Source organism: Engystomops pustulosus, chromosome 5 (genome assembly GCF_040894005.1).
Source record: "Engystomops pustulosus chromosome 5, aEngPut4.maternal, whole genome shotgun sequence".
Classification (NCBI taxonomy): Eukaryota; Metazoa; Chordata; class Amphibia; order Anura; family Leptodactylidae; genus Engystomops; species Engystomops pustulosus.
This window is the reverse complement of record NC_092415.1, coordinates 107,665,677-107,689,331: the sequence shown is the minus strand read 5'-3', so window position 1 is coordinate 107,689,331 and position 23,655 is coordinate 107,665,677. Positions and strand designations below refer to the sequence as shown.

Sequence of the window (23,655 nt, the reverse complement as noted above, 5' to 3'; positions counted from 1 at the left end):
TCCAATAAGCCATAAAATTAAACCACAGAACAATTCAGTGAATAACATTGATTATCCTTATGAAGGAAACATAGGTTTCATCTTGCATCAAAAAAGAGGATGTCATTGGTTAGATTTTTTTTTAACGTTTCCATTAACAAAAATCCAAATAGTAATGAATATCATTTTGAAAGATCAAGTTCCTAAAACTGATCTTGGGAAAGAAGTTTTATTGCATAATTATAATCTAAACCTGACATGTAGTTTAGTTTGTTAACACAGATCATGCTTGTTTTACTCCACGGAGGCAACACATGCCAAGATCTTTAGGCTCTAACTGCTGCTTAGAGGGTTTATCTACCTTTCTAAAATGGATGTCCTAGCCTTGAATTACAGGAGCCAATGCCATGCTACTGACTTTCAGGAAGCACTATACCAGTAACTAGAACATAACAGAAATGGATCCATACTGCACATAAGCACATAAAAAAATGATATACTGAGTTAATAAAACAATCGTTTATGTTAGTAATATAGTTATATTCCCAACCCACTGTTATATGAATGATCAAATACATATATATATTGAAAAATCGCACAACGAATGAGCCACTTGAAGAATTTAAGGTCGTCAATGTAATGCTGTGTACCATACCAGTAGGTATTGTTTGCACCTTTGCCTTAATGCTACCTTGTAAAGCAGCCTTTACATCATCTCGTGAGATGATGTGGAATAATAGCCAAATCAGTTTGTCTTTGCCTTTAAAGTGTAACCGTCATTCTGAGCAAAAAAAAAAAACTAAAATACATAATTCTGCTCCAGGTGTCCCTGGGAATCATTCCTCAAAGTATTTTCCCTCTCGGTCCTCATTTAGTACCTTTTTTGGCCCATAGCAACCAGGGTTTACAGCTCTCAAAAAAACTACAATCAGCAAGATGGAGGGGCGGGGCCTGCCTCCTGTCACCTGGTCACAAGCGCCTGCTGCTGACCAATGAGAGCATAGCTATCTATCATTGCATATCCTATCTATCTCATATCTATCTATCTATCTATCTATCTATCTATCTCATATCTATCTATCTATGTATCCATGTCTATCTGTCTACCTACCTAAGTAACACTCCAGCACAGCACATGAGGGCACAGCTTGGAGATTGTCTCCTGCCATTTCCTGTGTGTGTGGGGTGATGGGGGGAGGGGCTGCAGTTTCTGTCTGTGTGGATTATTTGTTATACAGTATTCAGGTGTAGGGGAAGCTGAGGAGAGATATGTGTTTAGGTGTTTGGTCACTATATTAGTGAGGTCTTCTCCCTGCACATGGCTGAGTGCTGGGGCAGTGACACATGAGGTAACAGCTGTGTGCAGGCAGATGGGGGCGTGTCTCCTGTTCCGTAGTCTTCTTTATGAAGACGGAATGTTCATAGTAACAGCTATCTGAGCAGTCACTGCCATCTAGAGGAAGTCTGTAGAATACAAGAGGAAGGAGCAAGATTTGGGTAACTAATCCAATTGCAAAAGTGCTTAAAATTACCTGCCCTACAACATATCAAAAGTTTTTTGAAATGACGGTTACACTTTAAGCCTCCACGCATCTGCAAAGGTGGCTTCCATAAGCAAAATCTCCAAAGGAGTTTTGTTTCCTTTCTGCCCTATATCTGTAGCCTCTTACCTAGCCAAATCAGTTCCCTACACTGTGCTGATGAGATGCAAAAACATTCTCCAAAGACCACAGTTGTTACTCACTGGTTAAGCTATTATCCAGCAACATGGGTTCTAGTTGGTGATGCTTGATGTAAAGGAGTTTCCCACACAAGCAGCTTTGTGGCATCGTTTATCTAAACCTACCCCAGAAAAAGTATATTTGCATATTTTCTTCCCAGAATCCCTAGTGTAGCATGCATGGCCTTTAAGACTCAGTATTCCTTAAAGGTGGCCTTTAACCCTTAAGGACGCCTTCTTTTTTTGCTCATTTTTTGCTCCTCATCTTCACAAATCTTTAACTTTTAAAATTTTTTCATGTAGAGAGCTGTGAGAGCTTATTTTCTGCATACAATTTTTACCTCTCAGTGACATTATTTATTATTCCATGCCGTGTATAGGGAAGCTGAAAACATTTGGTGAAAATGTGGTGAAATTGTTGAAAAAACGCATCTGTATCACTTTATTGTGGACTCAGTTTTTAAGACTTTGACGCCAAATGAAACATCTACTTTATTCTTTGGTTTGGTACGATCATGGTGATATCAAATTTATATAGGTTTTATTGTGTTTTAATACATTTTCACAAATTAAAAAATGTGTACAGAAAAAAATGTGTAAAAAAAAAACAACCTTTGTTTCACCATCTTCTAGCACTAATAACTTTTTCATACTGTGGTTCATACAGTTTCATACAGTTTTTTTTGCAAAATGAGCTGATGTTTTCATTGCCACCATTTTTTCATTGCTAAAATTTTTTTTAAAAAGTTGCTTTATTCCAGTGTGCAACGTTTCAGCTCCTGTACAGAAGCCTTTTTCGAGCAATGTGATAACATTCAATGCCCATATATAAAGAGAATTAACATCATATACAAAATACATATTTACAACAGCAAAACAAGATTTATATTACATCAAACTTATAATGCTTTCTCGTGATTATAATAGTACATAAAGTGATAAAGTGATCATCTAAGGTGCAAGTATATTACAAAGAGACCAGTCTCTCACGTGCAGTAATGAATGCAACGCTTTCACTTTGGAACACGTTTTTATATTTTTATAGATTGGGCATTTTGGGACATGGCAATACCTAACATGTTTGGGATTTTTACTGTTTATTTAGTTTAATATCAGTTCTAGGGAAGGGGGGGGGGGTGATTTGAATTTTTTATATTTTGTTATTTTTTAATTATTATTTTTAGGGTACTTTAACCTGATTGTTCCTACCATATACTGCAATACTACTGTATTACAGTATATGGCGTTTTAACATAGTATTCATTACAATGAGCTACCGGCTCATTAACGAATCTTCAGAAACCATGCAGCTTCGGGTCTGATGAAGAACAATCGCCGTTCCCCGATATCATCACTGGAAGCAGCGATCTCAACCAAGATGGCAGCGGCAATCAAGTGGTTGACATCTGCGATCGGTGCTAACACCGACAGCAGGTGTTAGTGATGGGTGTTTGGTGCAATATACAGAAAAGCCAATGTCTGTATGAAGAGGGCTCACCCTGTGTCATCTTTGAAGTTGGAGGACCTACAAAGGTTTTGAAAAGCAGTCTGATCTGCAGGTGGCAATTCCTCTTCAATATCAATTAGTTTTGTTCTGTATGAGGTGAACTATAGCTGTCTATAAATGCAAAAGCATGTTGAGATGTAATTGTTGTATGAATATTTATATGAAACAAATGAGAGTACATCAGCACAGGAGCCCTTCATTTGTGTGTGTACTGCATAGCTTGTCTTCTTAAGTACAGCATACTCATTTTTTCTGCTTCAATTAGCCATGCAAATAGGCTTTTGCACTTAAAATAAATTAGGTGGTGGCTGTGACTTGAATGTATCAAACACATAATGAGAAGACTCTGGAACGGTAAAAGACATTTTAGTCTTTTACAATGTGAACTTACACGTCATGTATGTTTCCCAGGAAAAATGGCCTTGAGGCGGAAATTTATCAGTGAGTAGATTTGTTTTAGTATTCAAACTGAAACTGATTGTTTGAGGGGGAAATAACACTTGTTTTACCAACAGCATGATGTACTATTAGGTCATGCTGTCTATTCGAGAGTACAGAGAGGGTTCAGTTTCACATATTTTTTTGGTGCAATAAAGTCCCAAGGACATGCAAATAGTATTAGCTGAGGAAAAATAAAGTACTATAAATATTTTTGTCTTGTATATAAAACCCCCAAAATTTTTACCTTCACATATGTAATGATATGTTGAGAGAATTCTTTATGTATCTTTACAATGGAGATGACGACCCCCTAGTTAAAGACAGACTTCTCTGCCCACCGTGACATCAGGTGAAGCTCTTTGGATGTTACTGTAGTCCCCAGCTACAATGATCAGCTCTAAGGTGTCTGTAATGACGTTTTATTGACAATCCTTTGTCCCATTGCAGCAAAAATTTTGAAAATCCAATAGTCACTGGGGCAAAAAAATGTTTTGTCCAGAGCTACAATTGTAAAATGTAAAATTCTGACTTGCATATAAATTCAACTTAAGAACAAACCGATGGACCCCATCTTGTATGTAAGCTAGGGACTCCCTGTATGTCTGTATGTCCAGCTCCTAACACTTGAAAGCAAGAGACAGAGGAAATATTGTTACCAGGCAATGATTTGCTGTTGCCAATGTTTATAGTGTTGCCCTAGTGACAGAACTGTCCTAATATGGGCAGTTACATCACTGGGGGAACACCCACAGTCAGGGGATGGATGCTGTGCAGTGGCATCTGTCCCTCACCGGCTATAGCATGTTAAAGTGTATACTGTTTTTTCAAGAGGAAGCAGGATGAAATAGTACAGTCAGTTACACTTTTTATCCTGTGTTTCCTGTTGGATGTTATGTATACTGTGCAGATAGTCACCAAAGGGCCTCTGTCTGACAGTATATGTGTATGGACATCAGAATTTTTCCTGGAATGGAAACAGAATGTTTTCACAAACCAACATGTGAATACTGCCTGATGCACTCAAAAAGCAAGGAAGGCATTATTCAAGTTCTAGAATATGATCTGAGTGAAAATACAGTAAAATGGAAAAGTAAAACAAGCTTTGCACAACCCTCCAGAGAGTATTTCACTGTGTATGCACTAGGAATCTACATAAACTGTCCTTCATCTTGAAACCCTATGTAAAGTATGAGGTTATACTTCAGAAATGAATGTGGTGCATATCAGCATGGTAAAATGAACTGAGATTACTAAAGCTTAAATTAAGTCACATGTATAAGCTATAACATGTAATGGTAGGATTGGAGTATAACAAGTGTGGCCTTCTATTTGATATTTAGATATAAAAGAGCCGTATACAGATGTAATGTATGTGAAATACATTATAATTACTTTTTATCATCTTTTTTTTTCAAAGGACATATGTATCAGTGCTGTCAAGGAGAAAGATATTGAAGCAAAGCTGAAAAATGTAATTAATGAATGGAGCGCCCATTTGTTTACTTTCGCCCAGTTTAAGTCAAGAGGAGAACTTCTACTTAAGGGATCAGACACATCTGAAAAGATTGCACTAATGGAAGACAGTCTTATGGTATTGGCGTCTATAATGAGTAACAGGTATGTGACACATTTTCACCCTCTCACTTCAGATAAGGTACATGTTTTTCTTACTTTCGGCAGGTGATTTTCATGATTCAGCCCCAGAGAAATATTATAGTAGTCATGATATAGTAAATGTTTGAGATTACTATTTAAAGGGCAAAGTCTTCGTATTGCTGAGTAAAGAGATTCACACAAGCTACTCCATTCAACTGTATGCTGAAGAACAATGAGTCCACGTGCATTTTTGGGTTCTTTGCTTCCCAATGGCTTTTAAAGTTTAGCATGGTTGATTGAAGTGTTTGGACAACAACTATCGAGCCCAACTCTTGCACGTGGTTCCTGTGTCTTCGATGTGAGAAAGCAACCACCAGAAACGTATGGCTATAGTTTATTTCCCCAAGAACATAAGGATTAGGGAGTTACAATCCAATTTCCAGATCATTATCATGTAGGGATAATAGGGGGTTCTGGACAATACATACTGTATCTAATGTGTCTGTGGTGTAATAGACTTACAAAAAAGAAGCCAAATCATTAATGATCTCTAGTATTTTCCCTTGTTGGAGATAAAAAAAAATGTTATCCTGACATATAACCCGTGAAGCATTTAGCTTATGGTGATCTCCACATTGACTGGACACCTCTTTAATAACACACATTTTCTTGAGAACGCAAATGTTCAAAATGTGTCAAAATATATAAACTGCATGTATAATATGTGTTTTGTCTTTGCCATCTGCTATCCATTCCATCATTGAACTTTTCCATAAGTTTGCACGCTTGTTCTTCCAATAGACAGATGGAAGAGCAAAGCATTGAAGGTAGTCCTTGGCTTTGACTATCATATCAAATGAAAGTATAAAGCTGTAATTCTGTAGCAGCTAGTTACAGAGAGAGTTCAGATTTTTTAAGATGCCAACAGCATATACATTGTTATAGACAATTAGGATATGCATAGATCTTTCTATAATATTGTATAATTATAATTAGGAATTATAAATGGACATTTTGCAAAATCCAATCTACCATTTAAAACACTTTCATTTCAAATCACAAATAAGATCACACATTTCAGAGTTTTGTACCACTGAAAGGTTAAGTCTTAAGTGTTGGTCTTTTCTATTGAACAAAATTGCTTCAAAGCAGAACAATAGAAAAAGAAAATTGTAATGCTCTGAAATTTCTAAGAGCCACTGAACAATAGCCACAGATATTGCCAGCTGAGAAAATTCCCACACTGACATTTATGCCAAGGCCTGGATCACACCTGTGATTTCTACAAAGTTCTGTACCATGCTGTACCTCCCTACCTCTCCTCCCTCATTGCAGTCTATCGCCCCCAACAAAGTGCTCTTGGATCCACCAGTGATCTTAGATTATTCTCTTCCCTTATTCGAACCTCCCATGCATACCTCCAGGATGTCTATCGAGCTGAATTAATTCTCTGGAATGCCCTACCCTGGTCTATAAAACTAATCCCCAACCTCCAAAGCTCTAAACATGCTCTTAAAACCCTTCTCTCTAGGCAGGTCTATCAAACTCGCTAACTGCATAAAATTCAACTCTCTTTTCATTAACCAATCTGTTTTCTGGCAAAAACTAGATACCAAGCTACAGAATTCTCTGCAGTCCCATTAACCTCAGATGACAGCTGATAACTGCTTCTAGCAGAAGCATTATTATTTATGAAACCATTTTTATGCCATTCCCTTAGAAAAATGACCATTATACAAGCTCTTGTACCTCTTGTGTCACCCCTTCACCCTTAAAGACTGTATGCTCTTTTTACTCTGTTATGTCTTCTTTTATTTGTATATGTTCCCAATAATCTGTAAAACGCTAAGAAATTTCATGGCGCTTTATAAATGAAGTTTATTATTAAGTGAAAATGACTGACACAGTAGCTGGTGCTCATATTTAATTTTAAAATATAAAAATCTATGAAAATATATACAGATCTGACATCACACATTGTCATATGTTTTAACCACCTTCCAACATACATGTTCTATGAGTCTCATTATTTTGTTTCCCCTATAATGGCAATATATGCAGCATGATGGTGATCTTTGCTTTATTTTGTATGTTTTACACAGGTATAATGCACCATTTAAACCGACTATACAGCAGTGGGTGCAAAAATTGTCCAATACCACAGAAATTATTGAGAACTGGCTCACTGTGCAGAACCTCTGGATTTACCTGGAAGCTGTGTTTGTTGGTGGCGATATTGCAAAACAACTTCCACAGGTATGGATCAGGATCTTAGACCCATAACTAATGAAAATGATGTAAGAAAAGCTAAACGAAAGAGAATCATTGGGACCCACATTTTTCACCAGAAAGATGAGCTCCCATTTGGAATACCTACTCTACTACTTTGAATCTTGGAGTGAATGTCCCTTCTTGAATCTTAATAGTTGGTTTGAAGTTTTTGGGCTGGTTTATTTATAAATCTTTATCTTCAGAGCTGTTAATCCTTCCACAATATAAAGCACCATGCCCTCTGTTTAGCCATAAAGTGGAATAAAAAATTATGTAAGCCTGAAGTCATGACTAGAGAACTTAAGAAACTTACCTAGTAGGTAGCACTATGGTGGCAGCTACCATCAGCTGTATGTTTTTCCTAACCATCGGAAAATCTCAACAATGACAGCTACAAACAGAGGACTTTTTTTTGTTTTCTACAGTCATGGCCATAAGTTTTGAGAATGACACAAATATTATATTTTCACATGATCTGTTGCCCTCTGGTTTTTATGTGGGTTCGTCAGATGTTTTTATCATATACAGAAATACAAGTGCAATCATATTATGCGTAACAAAAGCTTTTATTGACAGTTAGAATGAGTTGATGCAGCAAGTCAATATTTGCAATGTTGACCCTTCTTCTTCAGGACATCTGCAATTCTCCCTGGCAGCTCTCAGTCAACTTCTGGACCAAATCCTGACTGATAACAGTCCATTTTTGTACAATCAATGCTTGCATTTTGTCACAATTTGTTGTTTTTTGTTTGTCCACCTGTCTCTTGATGATTGACCACAAGTTCTCAATTGGATTAAGAACCTGGGAGTTTCAAGGCCATGGACCCAAAATCTCTATGTTTTGTTCCCTTAGCCATTTAGTTATCACCTTTGCTTAATGGCAAGGTGCTCCATCATGCTGGAAAAGGCATTGTTGATCATCAAACTGCTCTTGGACGGTTGGGAGAAGTTGCTCTTGGAGGACATTCTGGTACCATTCTTTATTTATGGATGTGTTTTTAGGAAAGACTGTGAGAGAGCTGATTCCCATGGCTGAGAAGCAACCCCACACATGAATGGTTGCAGGATGCTTTACAGTTGGCATGAGACGAGACTGGTGGTATCGCTCACCTTGTCTTCTCTGAACAAGCTGTTTTCCAGATGTTCCAAACAATCGGAAAGGGGATTCATCAGAGAAAATGACTTTACCCCAGTCCTCAGCAGTCCACTCCCTGTACCTTTTGCAGAATATCAGTCTGTCCCTGATGTTTTTTCTGGAGAGAAGTGGCTACTTTGCTGCCCTCCTTGACACCAGGCCTTGCTCCAAGAGTCTCCGCCTCACAGTGCGTGCAGATGCACTCACACCTGCCTGCTTCCATTCCTGAGCAAGCTCTGCACTGCTGGTAGCCCGATCCCGAAGCTGAAACACTTTTAAGACACGGTCCTGGCGCTTGTTGGTCCTTCTTGGGTGCCTTGGAACCTTTTTGGCAACAATGTAACCTTTCTCCTTGAATTCCTTGATATGGGATAGATTGTTGACTGAGGTGCAATCTTTCTAGCTGCGATACTCTTCCCTGTTAGGCCAGTTTTGTGAAGTGCAATGATAACTGCACATGTTTCTTTAGAGATAACCATGGTTAACTGAAGCGAAAGAATGATGCCAAGCACCAGCCTCCTTTTAAAGTGTCCAGTGGTGTGATTCTTACTTAATCATGACAGATTGCTCCAGTAACACAGGTGTGGGTGTTGATGAGGACAGGGCTGGAGATCAGTCACTGAAACTATGTTAGCTGCTGTGAAGTTGCAATGAAGTTGAAATGTGTTTTGGGGGAAAAAGTTAATTTTCTAGGCAAATATTGACTTTGCAATTAATTGCTGTTAAGCTGATAACTCTTTATAACAGTATATGCAGTATATGTATATACTATATGCAGTAGACTTAACATTTGTATCATTCTCAAACCTTATGGCCATGACTGTATACTAAAACAAAATAATGCAGTAGCAGCTAGTCATCACTGAATGCAGCAAGGTCTACTCATTCTCAAGTAGTAGTAGTAGCCTTAATGTTATCATTTAAAGTGTTTTTGTTTGTTTCATAGAAGGCATATTTTTGAATAGGTTATCAATGTCCGCTTGGTGGGTGTCATATCTCAGCAACCAGATTGATCAGCTGATTGAAAGGGTCACACTACTATAGTGCTTCATCCTCTGTTTAATTAGGTACAGTGTCAATGTGGTGCAAAGTGTTGCAATCTGTTCCTTCTTGGTAAAGACTCAAGTAGTAGTCTCACAAGGGATATAAGTTACTTCTTCTATTCCTCAGGTGACCGTCATCAAGAAGTCATCACTGATGATGAGTTGTCTAGCGTGAAATACCGCTGAGCAATGGCGAAGCAAGACTCTAGGAGCAGGGCTCGCGAGCCAGATCCAGCTCTTTTGATGGTCGCATCTGGATTGCGGATCGGGCTCCTGGTGGGGCCGGTGGAAAAATTAAAAACCATGTACTCCCCTTTCTGACGCTCCCTCACAACCCTGCTACTTGAAGCAGTCTGGCCAGAGATGACAGCTCCGTGCGCGCCAGCATCACACAGACTATGACGTCGTAGTCTTTGAACCACCACCACACATGGAGCGGTCACCGCTGGCCGGACTGCTTCAAGTCACGGAGCTGCATCGGAAAGGTGACCACATGTTTTGTTTTTTATTTCTATGTACTGGGGCGGGGGACTGGCTGGCTGTATACAGATGAGGGGGCCTGCACTGTATACAGGGGAGGGGGATGTGCTGTTTACAGGGGGGCCTGGCTATATACAAGGGACTGGCAGGCTGTATACATGGGAGGGGCAGGCTTGCTGTATACAGGGGGGGCTGGCTGTATACTGGGGAGGGGATGGCTATATACTGGGGAAGGGCTGTCTGGCTATATACTGGGGGGCTGTCTGGCTGTATACAGGGGGGCTGACTGGCTGTATAATGGGGGGGCTGACTGGCGGTATAAAGGGGGGCTGACTGGCTGTATAATGGGGGGCTGATTGGCTGTAAAATGGGGGGGCTGGCTATAAAATGGGGAGGGGCATGCTGGCTATATACTTGGTGGGCAGGCTGGCTGTATACTGGCTGGCTGTATACTGGGGGGCAGGCTATAAACAGGGGGGGCTGATTGTATACTGGGGAGCTGTCTGTCTATATACTGGGGGGCTGGCTGGCTGTATAATGGGGGGCTGGCTTGCTGTATACTGGGGGGGGCTGGCTTGCTATAAAATGGGGAGGGGCAGGCTGGCTGTATACTGGGTAGGCAGGCTGGCTGTATACTAGGCGGTAGGCTATAAACAGGGGGGACTGATTGTATACTGGGGAGGGGCTGTCTGGCAATATACAGGGGGGCTGGATAGCTATATACTGGGAGGCTGACTATCTACTTGGAGGCTGGCTTTATTCTGTATAAACATATTGTATGGCTCTCACAGAATTACGTGGCGTTGCCACGGTGCAAACTTAGGATCCCATCTACCTGACCTCTGTTCACATCCTTCACATAATACTATATTACAACTATACTAAGTGTAGATATAGACATCACTTATGTACAAATCAGTTGCAGCTGCAACCTTTTACCGCTGAGCTGGACTAATTCATCCTGGTCTTCATCCTGGTAGACCCGTCACAGATGATGATTCTTCTCCATCAAGTATAGAACAAAAACTTCTCCTGGCCATGATTTCTTGCTTATATGTTTGGTGTCTTGGTGTCTTCAGATCCATGCAGCACATCTTCACACTTTGCCCCTAAAGTTACAATAGTAACTTACAATATAGAGGAACTAATTAAATTATGCATAACACCAGCATTCCTTCATTAATACCTATGCAGCCCCATATTAATATGTAGCACAGCACCTCATCATTAAATAAGATGTAGCACAAAGTTCCGGAGGCCACTCGCCTTATTAATTGATGCAGCATTCAGCAGCTCCCCCCTGCATTTCTGTGTTCAGCCACCCCCTTATTAATAAGTACAACGTTCTGCCCCCCCCCCCCATTAATTAATGCAGTTCAGGACACCCCCATCAAAAACAAAAACTTTTTTTTCCTCCTGCAGCGTCGGCAATCCCACAGCTTCTTCTTCTGGCCGAGTGGCTTCCTCTTGTATACAATTGTAGGTGACGCGATATGTACTGCCTACGTCACAGCATGTAAGCAGATAGAGCACACCCTCTGGTGGACCCGCAAAATCCAGCTTTGGCGCTAGTTGTTACGCCTCAGCACCGAGGCACACCAGTCTTGTATGATTGTCTCCCAAGCTCAAGCTGGTTAATCTAAGTGCTCATAATATAGGCCAGGAGATGCAATAGAGGCAATGCAACAGGCAAGTTCATAACTTGTTTTGTTTAATAAGCCAAATACAAAAGGCTCAATGTATACATTATCTCTGTCAGTAAATGATCTTAAAAATTTCAATTTCCCATCATGAGAAGTAATTCTAGAAAACTCATAGTGCACCATGTATACATGTAAATGTCAAACTACAATACACCACTGAACTTTTAATGTAATGTAACACAAATGGTTCTGTAGTGTGTACGGAGTATGTTAGGAAGACAATTTATAAGAAAGAAGGAAGGAGGATCAATATAGAAAATAAGTTTGTGGTGACATTAAATTAATAGTGCTTGGGGAAGTTGGTAAAAGACTGCCGAAGAAAACTACATGCTAAATAGGATTTCTCTTCTACAGCAAAGGGAACTTCCAAGGAATTGATGATCACATGACTGATTTATTCTGATAATTTCCTGTAACTGCATATATTGGGAGTGCATATGACCTTTGCTAGTTGATTATTCTTCATGCGATAGATTTACCAGATATGTGTTTACCTGAAATTTTCAGAGTGTGAGGTAATAAATGAGTCAGCAAAAATGTATACATTATACATTTACCAAAACAAATGATCTTAGGCATCCCATTTGTTTCTGCAAATATTCCAGGAACACTTCTGCCAACGGGCTGTGTCCGTTATATGGACTTTAAATATTTCTCTATAACATAAGGATCACTGTTTTAGAAACACTGTTACTTAATTAACATAGGTTTTAGGATGATGGAAGAAACCATATGAAAACATATACGTTAATTTTGTAGGATGGTGAGTCACGGACACCCAGGCTCCTTGGCATAGTGAAGACATCTAGCCCTTAAAGGAGTATTCCAATTAAGACAAGTTTCTTATATGTACTCAGGATAACAAAATAACACATTCTCTAATTCACTGTTATTAACAAAAATACAGCATTTCACAGATATGAGTCCAACCTGACCATCAGTCCTGGTGTACACAATTTCAGTTGCCCCTAGACACGACCCTGTAACTTCTGACTTGGGGTTGGACCGCCATCTTGGATTTGTATTTGCAGCCTGCAGATGCGATTTCTGTCTCTCTCTGCTGAATGTCTGTAGCCACGCCCCCTGCATGGAGCTCAGAGACACTCACATCCTGCCAGGAGATTGTGATGAAAGAGAGAGGCTGCAAACTACAAGCTACAAGGAGATAAGTGATCCGGGAAAAGGCGGAGGCAGGCACATGTGTGTGAGAAGTAGCGGATTTTACAGTTTAACAGTGTAATAGTGTGTCAGCCTGTGTCTGTCAGCATCTGTGTAATCTCTGATCTGTCCCATCTCTCCTTCTATGTGATAGTGTGTTCGTACAATGTCAGAAGCCAGAAAAAGTGTATATAGACCTGTACCCTGATAATCTAACCACATTGTCACCCCACAGAACTCAATGGATAATACAGTAATGTGTCTGCTTAGATAGGCCCCATCGATACACTATGGGATATTTCAATGACCCAGGGAGTGATAGGAGCTAAAACGGCATAAAAACTGAGTAAAATTGTAAAGTAAGGGGTTTGAATGATCTTTATTGTGTTAACATCACTAGGAGATTGAGATGTGAGAATTTTCTTTTGTGGGAAAACCCCTTTAAGTGGACAGCAACCAAACAACTATACATTTATACAGTAATACTAGAAAGAAATAACTTGCTATTTACTTGAGTGAATATATTGTTACTTCAGTGATTGATTCAGATATTGCATTAGAGACCCAGTGTTGAAAAATATACTTCTGTTCACAGAAGATGCCCTGTTTGACGTGAAGCATGCGAGGTGCAGTATAATACTAGTTTTGGCGCCGTGTTCCTCCTCCCCTGGTAAATTTAAACAGACCTAGTAAGCAGAAGTTTAACTCCTTGCTACCATTCAGATTCTAATCTTTTTTTAAGCAGGCTTTAGAATTAATGTGTAACTAGCCCATGTTTTAATGAGCTGTCCATCAGTATATTATCTGCTAACATTGCATATGGCATCACCTTGAGAAGGCACTGACATTGTCACTTTATTTTCTCAGGAAGCCAAGAGGTTCCAGAACATTGATAAATCTTGGCAGAAAATCATGCAGAGGGCTCATGAGACCCCTAACATAGTTCAATGTTGTGTTGGTGATGAAACATTAGCTCAGTTGTTACCCCATTTATTAGAACAGCTGGAAATGTGTCAAAAATCCCTTACTGGATACTTGGAGAAGAAACGTTTAGTATTCCCCCGATTTTTCTTTGTTTCTGACCCTGCCCTCCTGGAGATCCTTGGACAAGCATCCGATTCACACACCATTCAGGTAAAAAAAAAAGAGTTCACACTATATCAGTATTTGGATAAACTTTGTCTTTGCCACCATTTCTCCAATGGTGGTAAAGATAAGGTTATATACTCCTAGCAAATGCCAAATAAAATTGCAGCATGGAAATGGGGACAGCACATAAACTACAGGTTGAGAGGCCTCTTTCACACTTGCGTTGCAGATCACGCCACGGTTTGGTCAGTGAAAAACTGAAAAATTTCATCAGAGTTTTTAGTCAGAGTTTGTTCAGTGTCTCAATTTTTCATGTGCGTTTCATTTGGTTCATTTGGTGTTTTCAATGCATTTTCCATGTGTTTTTCACATGCAAATGAGTGCGTGAAAAGGGCTCTATAATTTCTATGACAAGCATGTGTCTCGGAGTGCAAGACATTTTTGATGCATCTCCATAGACTTGTATGGTGCGTTTTCACACGCATGACTTTCAAAAGAAGAGCATGCGGAGATTAAACCATGCATTAAAAAAACGTGTGTGTGTTAAAAAAATGCAAGTCTGGAAAAAACCATTGATTGCAATGGGTCAGAGTGGAATGCAAGTTCTGTGCATCAAAAGCACGCGCAGATCACGTGCGTGAAAAACGCAAGTGTGAAAGGGGCCTTAGAATAACATTGTTCTTTTATGTTGTTTCATGGTTCTATTACGCTATATTGATATATAACTTGGTTCTACTCTTAAGGTAGACACATACTGTCAGGATATGCACCTGATTTGCTGCACACAAAAAAAATTGTTTTCTGTTGTTTGCTATTCCAGGCTCATCTACTAAGTTTGTTTGACAATGTTAACAGAGTCGGCTTTCATGAAAAGAACTATGATCAGATTTTATATTTTGAATCCCAAGAAGGAGAAAGGGTAAACCTTATAGAGCCTGTCAATGCTCAGGTAAGGCTGGGACAAAAGAGCAGTGAAGAATTGATTAGAAAACCATATTTTATTGCCTAACGTTGCTTACTTTGGTTGCAATAAAACTACACAGTATATGTACAATATTAGTGTTTATTGCTGACTAGTGTAAATATTTATTCTTAGGGAAATGTCGAGTCATGGCTGGGACTTCTCCTGAATGGAGTCAAAAAGACATTGCACACCATAATCAGGCAAGCATCTATAGCCATCAGTGACTCTGGCTTCAAGCTGTATGATTTCCAGGCCATGTACCCAGCACAAATCGGGCTTCTTGGAATTCAAATGATCTGGACGAGAGATGCTGAAGATGCCTTAAATATTTCCAAGACAGACAAAAAGGTGTGTCTCTATATATAGGCAGAAGGAGAAATATCAGGATGGGCACTACAGTTGGATTGTATTTGGACCTTGTAGAAAAAACATGCCTGAGTGTGGTTAGGATCAGATAAAGTACTTCTACTCTTTAATGTGGTTATGCATCAAATGTTGCAGTTATGTGGTAATTAAAGAAAGGTGCTTTCAGCTGCACTAATATGAAAACCTTGCCAGTCTCAGTCTCATTGCAGACTTTATTTCAGGTGTATCTCAGATGAAATATTTCCATAATCTTTACATGGATAGGCCAGGTTCTCTATAGTAGGTTAAGCTGATAAATAGCAGGAATATAGAAAGGGTTTGCCATGAAGAAACTCATCATGTTTGGATTAATGTTCCTTTTTAACCACCATATTCTTTCTGCGGTAAAGGTGATGCAGACAACAAATCAGAAATTCCTTGATCTCCTAAATGATTTGATTGACATGACTACAAAGGATTTGACCAAGATGGAGAGAACCAAGTATGAGACCCTGATCACCATTCATGTTCACCAGAAGGACATCTTTGATGATCTGGTAAGATGTGTTTCCAGTCATTCAATTGAAAAAGGGTAAAATCCTGATGCAACCCTTTAATTTCTGATCCAAATGTCAATGTCTGTATTTTAACATTTTAAATTGTTAATACATAGTGAGTACATTTGAGTAATACTAATTTCTTATCCAGTTCTCACCTAAAATTGCCTTTTCACTCAGGTCCGCATGAACATTAGATCTGCTTCAGACTTTGAGTGGCAAAAACAATCTAGATTTTATTTTATAGAAGATATAGACAAATGTATCATCCAGATTACAGATGTTGAATTCAGCTACTGCAATGAGTACTTAGGCTGCACGGACAGGCTGGTTATTACACCTTTGACTGACAGGTAAGATGTTCTTATCATGAGCTGTAAAACCATATCTTGGAGGTTTCATTTGTATGATCAGTTGCTACACAGAGGATGCATGCCAAATTTCCCAAGGTTTTTTCTTATAGTATTACTTGCCTCACTATTTCTACTGCCTATACTGTCTGCACCCAGGAAATGCCGCAAAGAATTCTAAAGCAGGGGTCCCCAAACTTTTTACATAGGGGGCCGGTCACTGTCCATTTCAGACCGTTGGAGGGTCGGACTAAAGTTTAAAAATAAGTAACTGTACATGTGACCGCATCCGTAATACACTGGGACCCACCTCAATTAATTAATATACTGCACCCCCTTGTGAACTATTAATTATTAAATATACTGGGACCCCTCTCATGAATTATTTCCCATACTGCTCCCCCCATTGATCATTTCCCATGCTGCCCCCATATAATTGATCATTTCCCATGCTGCCCCCATTTCATTGATCATTTCCCATGCTGCCCCCATATCATTGATCATTTCCCATGCTGCCCCCATATCATTGATCATTTCCCATGCTGCCCCCATATCATTGATCATTTCCCATGCTGCCCCCATATCATTGATCATTTCCCATGCTGCCCCCATATCATTGATCAATTCCCATACTGCCCCTCCATCATTGATCATTTCCCATACTGCCCCTCCATCATTGATCATTTCCCATGCTGCCCCCATATCATTGATCATTTCCCATGCTGCCCCCATATCATTGATCATTTCCCATGCTGCGCCCCCATATCATTGATCATTTCCCATGCTGTCCCCATAATTAATTTTTTTTTTTTATATCAGGGCCCCCGACTGCCAAAATCTATTTGCTGCAGGTTAACAAAAAAAATTCCTATACTCCCCTCTGGCAGCGGCTCCTGTGTCTTCTTTCTTCGGGCTGCTGACGGCCAGGAAGGCGTGCGTGGCCGCGTGATGATGTCATCACGCGGCCGCGTACCCAGGTTCAAGGAGTGATGTGCGCCTGGGTTGTCTTCCGGGCATATCGCTCCACCTGTAATAATTGTGTTCGAGCGGCCACATTGGCCGCATCGAGCACTATTCAGCGACGGGCAGGAGCTTCCTGTCTGGACGGAGGCCCCTACCCGACTGACATGACCCGCCGGGGACCTCAGCAGGAGCCGCTGGCGCTCCGAGAGCTGGATGCGGTGGGGGCCGGATGAAAACGGTCCGCGGGCCGCATGTGGCCCATGGGCCGTAGTTTGGGGACCACTGTTCTAGAGGGTACATGTTGTATCAGTATTTCTAATTTATCATTGATCCTATTCCAATAACAATGTTGTACACAGTCACCTGCTTTCCATAAAATACTGCCAACTTATCATATGACAGAGCCCCATTGTATATTTTACCCTGAAAGGCAAACAAGAAAACTGCATGCCGTATGTGAGCGATTGTTAAAAGTCTGCTACTGATGTTCCATTTTGAATTCTGGAGTTCTTTCTGCTTATTTGTATTCTTTATTTTTGCAGATGCTACATTACTCTTTCTCAGGCTCTGGGGATGAGCATGGGGGGTGCACCAGCGGGACCTGCTGGCACTGGAAAAACAGAAACTACCAAAGACATGGGCAAGTGTCTTGGGAAGTATGTGGTGGTTTTCAATTGCTCTGACCAGATGGATTACAGAGGTTTGGGTCGTATCTACAAAGGTATATTTCAACAAACTTTATATAGTGTAACCGTTTAGATGTAATGTGTGAGAAACATGGGAACTTTAGATGAGCTGTCTTTGGCAGACGGCACCTTTAAGGACAACTGTAAAGTATAAAAACTTTTGCCTAACTCTGCAATGAGCTAAAAATAATAAATTCCCAAATTTACTCTAATTCGCTATCTGCAGATGTTTACCTCCTAGCCGAGGCTTTACCTTGTCCCACTGGCTGCTTTCCATTTGCCATGCTTTCTGGTCACCATGGGAAACCGTATAGGACGAGAGGAAGCTTGTTCGGAGGAGTAGTAGTAGAGTAGTGCAAGAAAATAGGACCTTGAGTGATGTCATAAGCATGTGACTCATCACTTGTTTCAGGTCTGCAAAATTGCAAACATACAGTCCATCAGTACACACTATGCCACATTTACTAAGCAGTCTGCACCAGAAGTCTTGCGTAGACTGCACATTAATACATGTGCACACTGCTTGCACTTGTATTTATGAAGTGATTTCACCAGTATTGTGTCACAGCTCCACTAAGCATGCTGAAACACTATACTATGCACATAAATTTGCACTGTGTACCACATTTATATCGGGAGTCCTACATAATTGTGGCGCACACCAATTAAACTGAGTGCACCAGAAAAAAACCCACAGGGTGCGCCAGATTCATGAAGACCATGCTCTGGTCTTCCTGAATCATGTGCATTCTGCACATTACTGAGGCAAACTGTTAATAGATGGGGCCCATTGTGTACAGTTTCAGTTGCTAAAATTGAACTTAAATGTAGTTCTCAGCAATGTACTGTTTTTGCCAGTAGATGGCAGTACAGAACAGGTCTAATTATGATATTGCTAGTAAGATGGGTCTGATTAAATTATGTAAATTTAAAAAATATTTTTTGCCAAACATATAAATTAATGGTGCATTTCATTTGAATACATTTACATTGCTAAATGAAAGATAATCATAAAGTTTGTATGACTGTTCTCTATTATAAAAACAATGTTAACTAAATTGGAGTTAGGTGTACACATGCAGTAGATGGACTGTACAACTGAGCTTCTATTTTTCTTATGCACTATTCCAAATTGCTTTTACAGATTATTAAAAACAATTACAGCAGAAATCAGCAAGCAGACTAAGTATTTAGAGATAATAAGGTCACATTTGATGTAATTGATCAAGCATGTATTTCAAAGAGGACACTGTACTTTCTACCTTCTCAGCATTATCCTGTAAATTGTATCAATGTGGTCATAAAACTTTTCTTAGCCTTTTCCTTTTACATTCAGGTATAGCTAACAGCCACTTAGAATATGTCTGGAATCAGCCTAGCTGGACACAGTGACACAGCAACTTTAAAAGGTCTTAATGCAGACCTAACCTTTCAACAGAAATAAGTACCAGTGTGTGTACATGAGGAATAACACTATTTCTTTTAAATATGGGACTTGTTATCGGACTAGTAATCCAACGCCTCATTTAGTGTCTGTCTTGTCTGACGTCTCATTTAGTGTCTGTCTTGTCTGACGTCTCATTTAGTGTCTGTCTTGCTAGCAAGACAGAATTCAGTTCAATTTCTGAGTGAAAAGCAGAGAAGATATATTACAACATATATCATATATTTATAACAATAGCTATCTTTATTCTCTTTAACTAATGACACACGAATGGATCCTAGCAGTAGTAACTAGTAACAAGCCTGGTCTTTCTGATCATTTGGATCTTTCTCTTAGCAGATAACATATTACTTTCTTTGTGCCACAGCTGGGATATATATATTTCCTATTCACAAAATAAATAAATTAATGTGCATAGAAAGGTTAAAATTTACTTTATTTATAAGGATTTCCCAAATTAAATGTACCCGTCAGGAAGGTTACGTTATAATCCAGCTTTGAAACTACGACAGGTCTAATGTGCCACACCTACAACTGCAAATATGCCTTTCATTTAAATGTCTGTCTTCCTAAAATAACATTTTTAATAGCACAAAACATGAGAATTAGTGACCATTTTCTCTACAACTTAAAGTATTAGTAGGTAATACAGATGGCTTCAAGATTTACGTCTCAAATTCTATTATATAAGAGAAATCAACAATAGCTTGAGAATGTTATCATTGATTTGCCCAAAGGGTGCATTTACATGGGGCCTTTACATTGCTTTTAGAAAAGTAACTCAATTGCCTGAAGACGGGGGCTCATCCCTATGGCATATGCGTTTCCATTGAGCCAAAAGCTGCCCTGGGTGTTCATATTGCACTTCTAAACACTCTCCTGATTATGGGTTACAACTAAGATCCAATAATTTATATACAAATGAACTGTAATATTGGAAGAAACCATGCGTCACTATTTTTGGAAGAAAACAGACATGTTTTTTTTAACTTACTGGCAACCCCTATAATGAGATTCTCCACATGTCAATTCCTAAGCCACAAGTCAACTGTTTTCTATGTGAAAATGTGTCCAGTAAGTGTATCTTTCTTTCTGCAGCCACATCACAGGTGAAATAAAGCATTACACATTGTCTTGTGAGTTCTGTTTAACAGATACCGTTTCCCCCTAAAATAGGCAATCCCCCTGAAAATAAGACCTAGTACAATTTTGTTCAAGCTTAGAAATATAAGATCTCCCCTGAAAATAAGATCTTGGCAGTAGACATTGCATCAGAATTAGCAGATCTTTTAGATGTCACAAGAGGTTGTGACATGGATGAAGAATTCATGGGATAAAATCACTGACTGTTGTACTGCTAATGTGACAAGCAGCTTACCCGGACAAGAAGGGGTCATTTAAGGAAAATGCTATTGCTAAACATGAGAAATTGGGGCCTAACATTTCACTAGATATTGAGTCAGAAAACAATTCAGGGTTTGGAGAGTTATAACCCTTTTAAATGTAGTCCAACTGCTAACCTCTTCTACAATGTCACTGTCAATAGTTTAAGCAGAATTTCCGCTTTCTTTTTTTAATCACATTGCTATGTGTAAACATCTAGATAGTCAATTCCAACCTGCATTTTAAGTGCAAACTACAGTGGGAGCAGCCTACAGTTTAAGTGACTGTAATGCTGATAAATAATTCAGTGGCCAGTGTCCCATTTACATTCTGAATGTAATATTCAAATGCAGGCTCAGTAGATTGTTCGGGAAGCCGTGCAGATATATTGGAAGTGATTAGTGAGCAGCACAGTTAAATAATTGTACCGTATAATTCAGGGTCACTTCATGTATTTTCTTCTCCCTATTAAAACTTCAGCAATAAGTGAACTATAATCTAGCAATATGAAATGGTATGACAAGGGTTAACTAATGTCTACAATCCTTTGGTAATTCATTGCTTTCTCAATCATAATGCAAGGACAGTAGAATGTGTCTGGATGAAAGTATTTAAAAGCTTAAGTGAAGAACCGAATGTAAAAGCATTTCCTCCATATATGAGAAAGCGGAGAATGTGCAAGGTCACGTTATCATGAAAATACAACCCCAAGAGAATTGTGTGCAAGGAACTCCTTGCAATGTACTCGCTGCTATACAGACAAAATCTTGGTTGTTAAATATGATGGCAATAAGATTTGTCACACAGCTCACAGAATGAATGTACTTGATACTACTCAGGAATTGCCTTACCTAGACAAGTATGAGCTAATATAAAGAAAATGCAGGTTTAGACAACTTAGTTTTTGCTATAAAAATATGTCAAAGGGATTTGTTAGAGTATGTTAAAAAAATATATAGGAGATTCTACTTTTTGTTAAAGAGAAGTTCACATTTCAAATTTTTACAGTTTCCCAATGTACTTTCTGTATAAATTTCTCATTGATTTCTAGATCACTGCTTGCTTCTATAGGAAGCTTCACTGTTTACTTCCTGTAGACACAAATATGTCTTTGGTCATGTGTTGTCACACAGGTGCATGGCTCATTATAACACACAGCTCTGATTACTCTCATTGGTTCTAATGAGTTGTGCACCTTGTTGATATCAAATGACCATGTTCAGATTTCTATCCACTGGAAGTAAACATAAAAGCTTCCTATAGAATGACAGCAAGCAGAAATCTAGAAAATCATGAGGAATTGATAAAGAAAGTAGAATGGAATATTGTATAACTTTTCACTACACAAACAATAACATTTATTTACTAAACAGGAACACCGATTTAAAGTAACACTGCCTAGCAACAAGCCTGATTTTGCAGGTATATGATTCAGAGGCAAAGGTGGCACCAAGCTGCAGGCAGAAAAAAGGGCAGGAATTTTTGACTGTACTGAGACTACGCTTTTATTTCATTTAATTATATATTTTGTGAAAGTCAAATGCACAAGAACAACCTTAAAAGACATCTACCAACAGATTATTTGTGGTAAATGTCCTATTATGGCAGCTCTTTACCTCTAGGGGATGATAGAACGTGTTTCGTGTTGCGCAGGTTACTAGTGCAGATGCACAAGGAGACAGAGGGGTGAATAATAACGAGTCAGGGGCATGCCTAATTATAGATCGGCTAAGCCATGAGGTGCTCAGGTTGACATATGCCTGAGAACCTCAGGCTAATTTGCATATTTGTATAACATTACATTATTGATACTAAGGGGGAGCCTTGGATTTAGCATGTGTTATCATCCCCTTTATAATCCCCATCCCCCTGAATATTATCAGTTGCCCATGGCAACCAATCACAGCTCAGCTTGCATTTTACTAGTGCTCATGAATATTTTAAAGGGGAGCTGTGATTGGTTGGCAACTGGAAATATTCTGACGTTCAGACACTTGATACATCTGCCCCAATGTGTCTACCGTGGAAGCCTGGGATCGAGGGACTCTGGGGGCAAGGCTCCAGGTCCCAGAAAGAATGACAGGAGGTAGAGACAAAGGAAGAGAGGCGCAGCTATCGTGTGATATCGTAATGGTCAATTAATGTAGAAGAGTAAGTGAAGACTCTCACCTTGATGAAGATGGTATAGGCATGTAATGAAATAGCTACCAGCAGCTGCCACTCCTGGGAGACCACGTTTGCCAAGGACCAGGATCCTGGAACGATGTGGAATGGAGGAAGAGCCCGACGAGAGGTTCAGGAAGGCGCTTGGTGCAAACAGCAGACGTAGAGATCCAATGGATAAATGCCTGATGAAAGCTCTAGTCCAGAGCTGAAACGCGTCGCACTGTATTTTTAATACGTTATGCATATGCTCATTTTATGAGATAAATATTTTTAACAATAATAAAAGAGATTCCTTTATCCATTGGATCTCTACGTCTGCTGTTTGCACCAAGCGCCTTCCTGAACCTCTCGTCGGGCTCTTCCTCCAATGTGTCTACCGACAATAGAATCATGCATTAATGTGGAAGAGAAGACTGCTGCAGGGGAATAAGGAAGGTGATTTTTTTTTTTTTTTACACAGTTCGGCTGCCAAAGGGGACACTGGAAGCAGACGGTGGGGGCAGCTATAGGAAAGGGGATATGGGAGTAAGGCATAATGCATGAAAAGAGGACATGGGAAGGGGAATGCTGCAGGAAAGGGGACATTGGTGGGCATGCTAGAAGAAAGGAGACAATATAAGTGGGGGGGGGGTGCTTCTTTAAAAATGGGACAATATAAGCTAGGCATACAAGGAG

General features: G+C 39.6%; 1 protein-coding gene across 4 annotated transcripts in view; it reads left to right on the top strand.

The window, feature by feature from the left end:
- The window catches only part of LOC140133127 (dynein axonemal heavy chain 5-like), a 244,846-nt gene that overhangs the window by 84,333 nt on the left and 136,858 nt on the right, over window positions 1-23,655 (top strand). For all 4 annotated transcript variants that reach the window (XM_072152821.1, XM_072152823.1, XM_072152822.1 and 1 more), the window contains 8 exons: window positions 5,065-5,264; window positions 7,346-7,499; window positions 13,901-14,167; window positions 14,943-15,071; window positions 15,219-15,434; window positions 15,842-15,988; window positions 16,169-16,341; window positions 17,844-18,022. In XM_072152821.1, coding sequence (XP_072008922.1) covers window positions 5,065-5,264; window positions 7,346-7,499; window positions 13,901-14,167; window positions 14,943-15,071; window positions 15,219-15,434; window positions 15,842-15,988; window positions 16,169-16,341; window positions 17,844-18,022 — 1,465 coding nt within the window. The remainder of the gene's footprint in view (window positions 1-5,064; window positions 5,265-7,345; window positions 7,500-13,900; window positions 14,168-14,942; window positions 15,072-15,218; window positions 15,435-15,841; window positions 15,989-16,168; window positions 16,342-17,843; window positions 18,023-23,655) is intronic.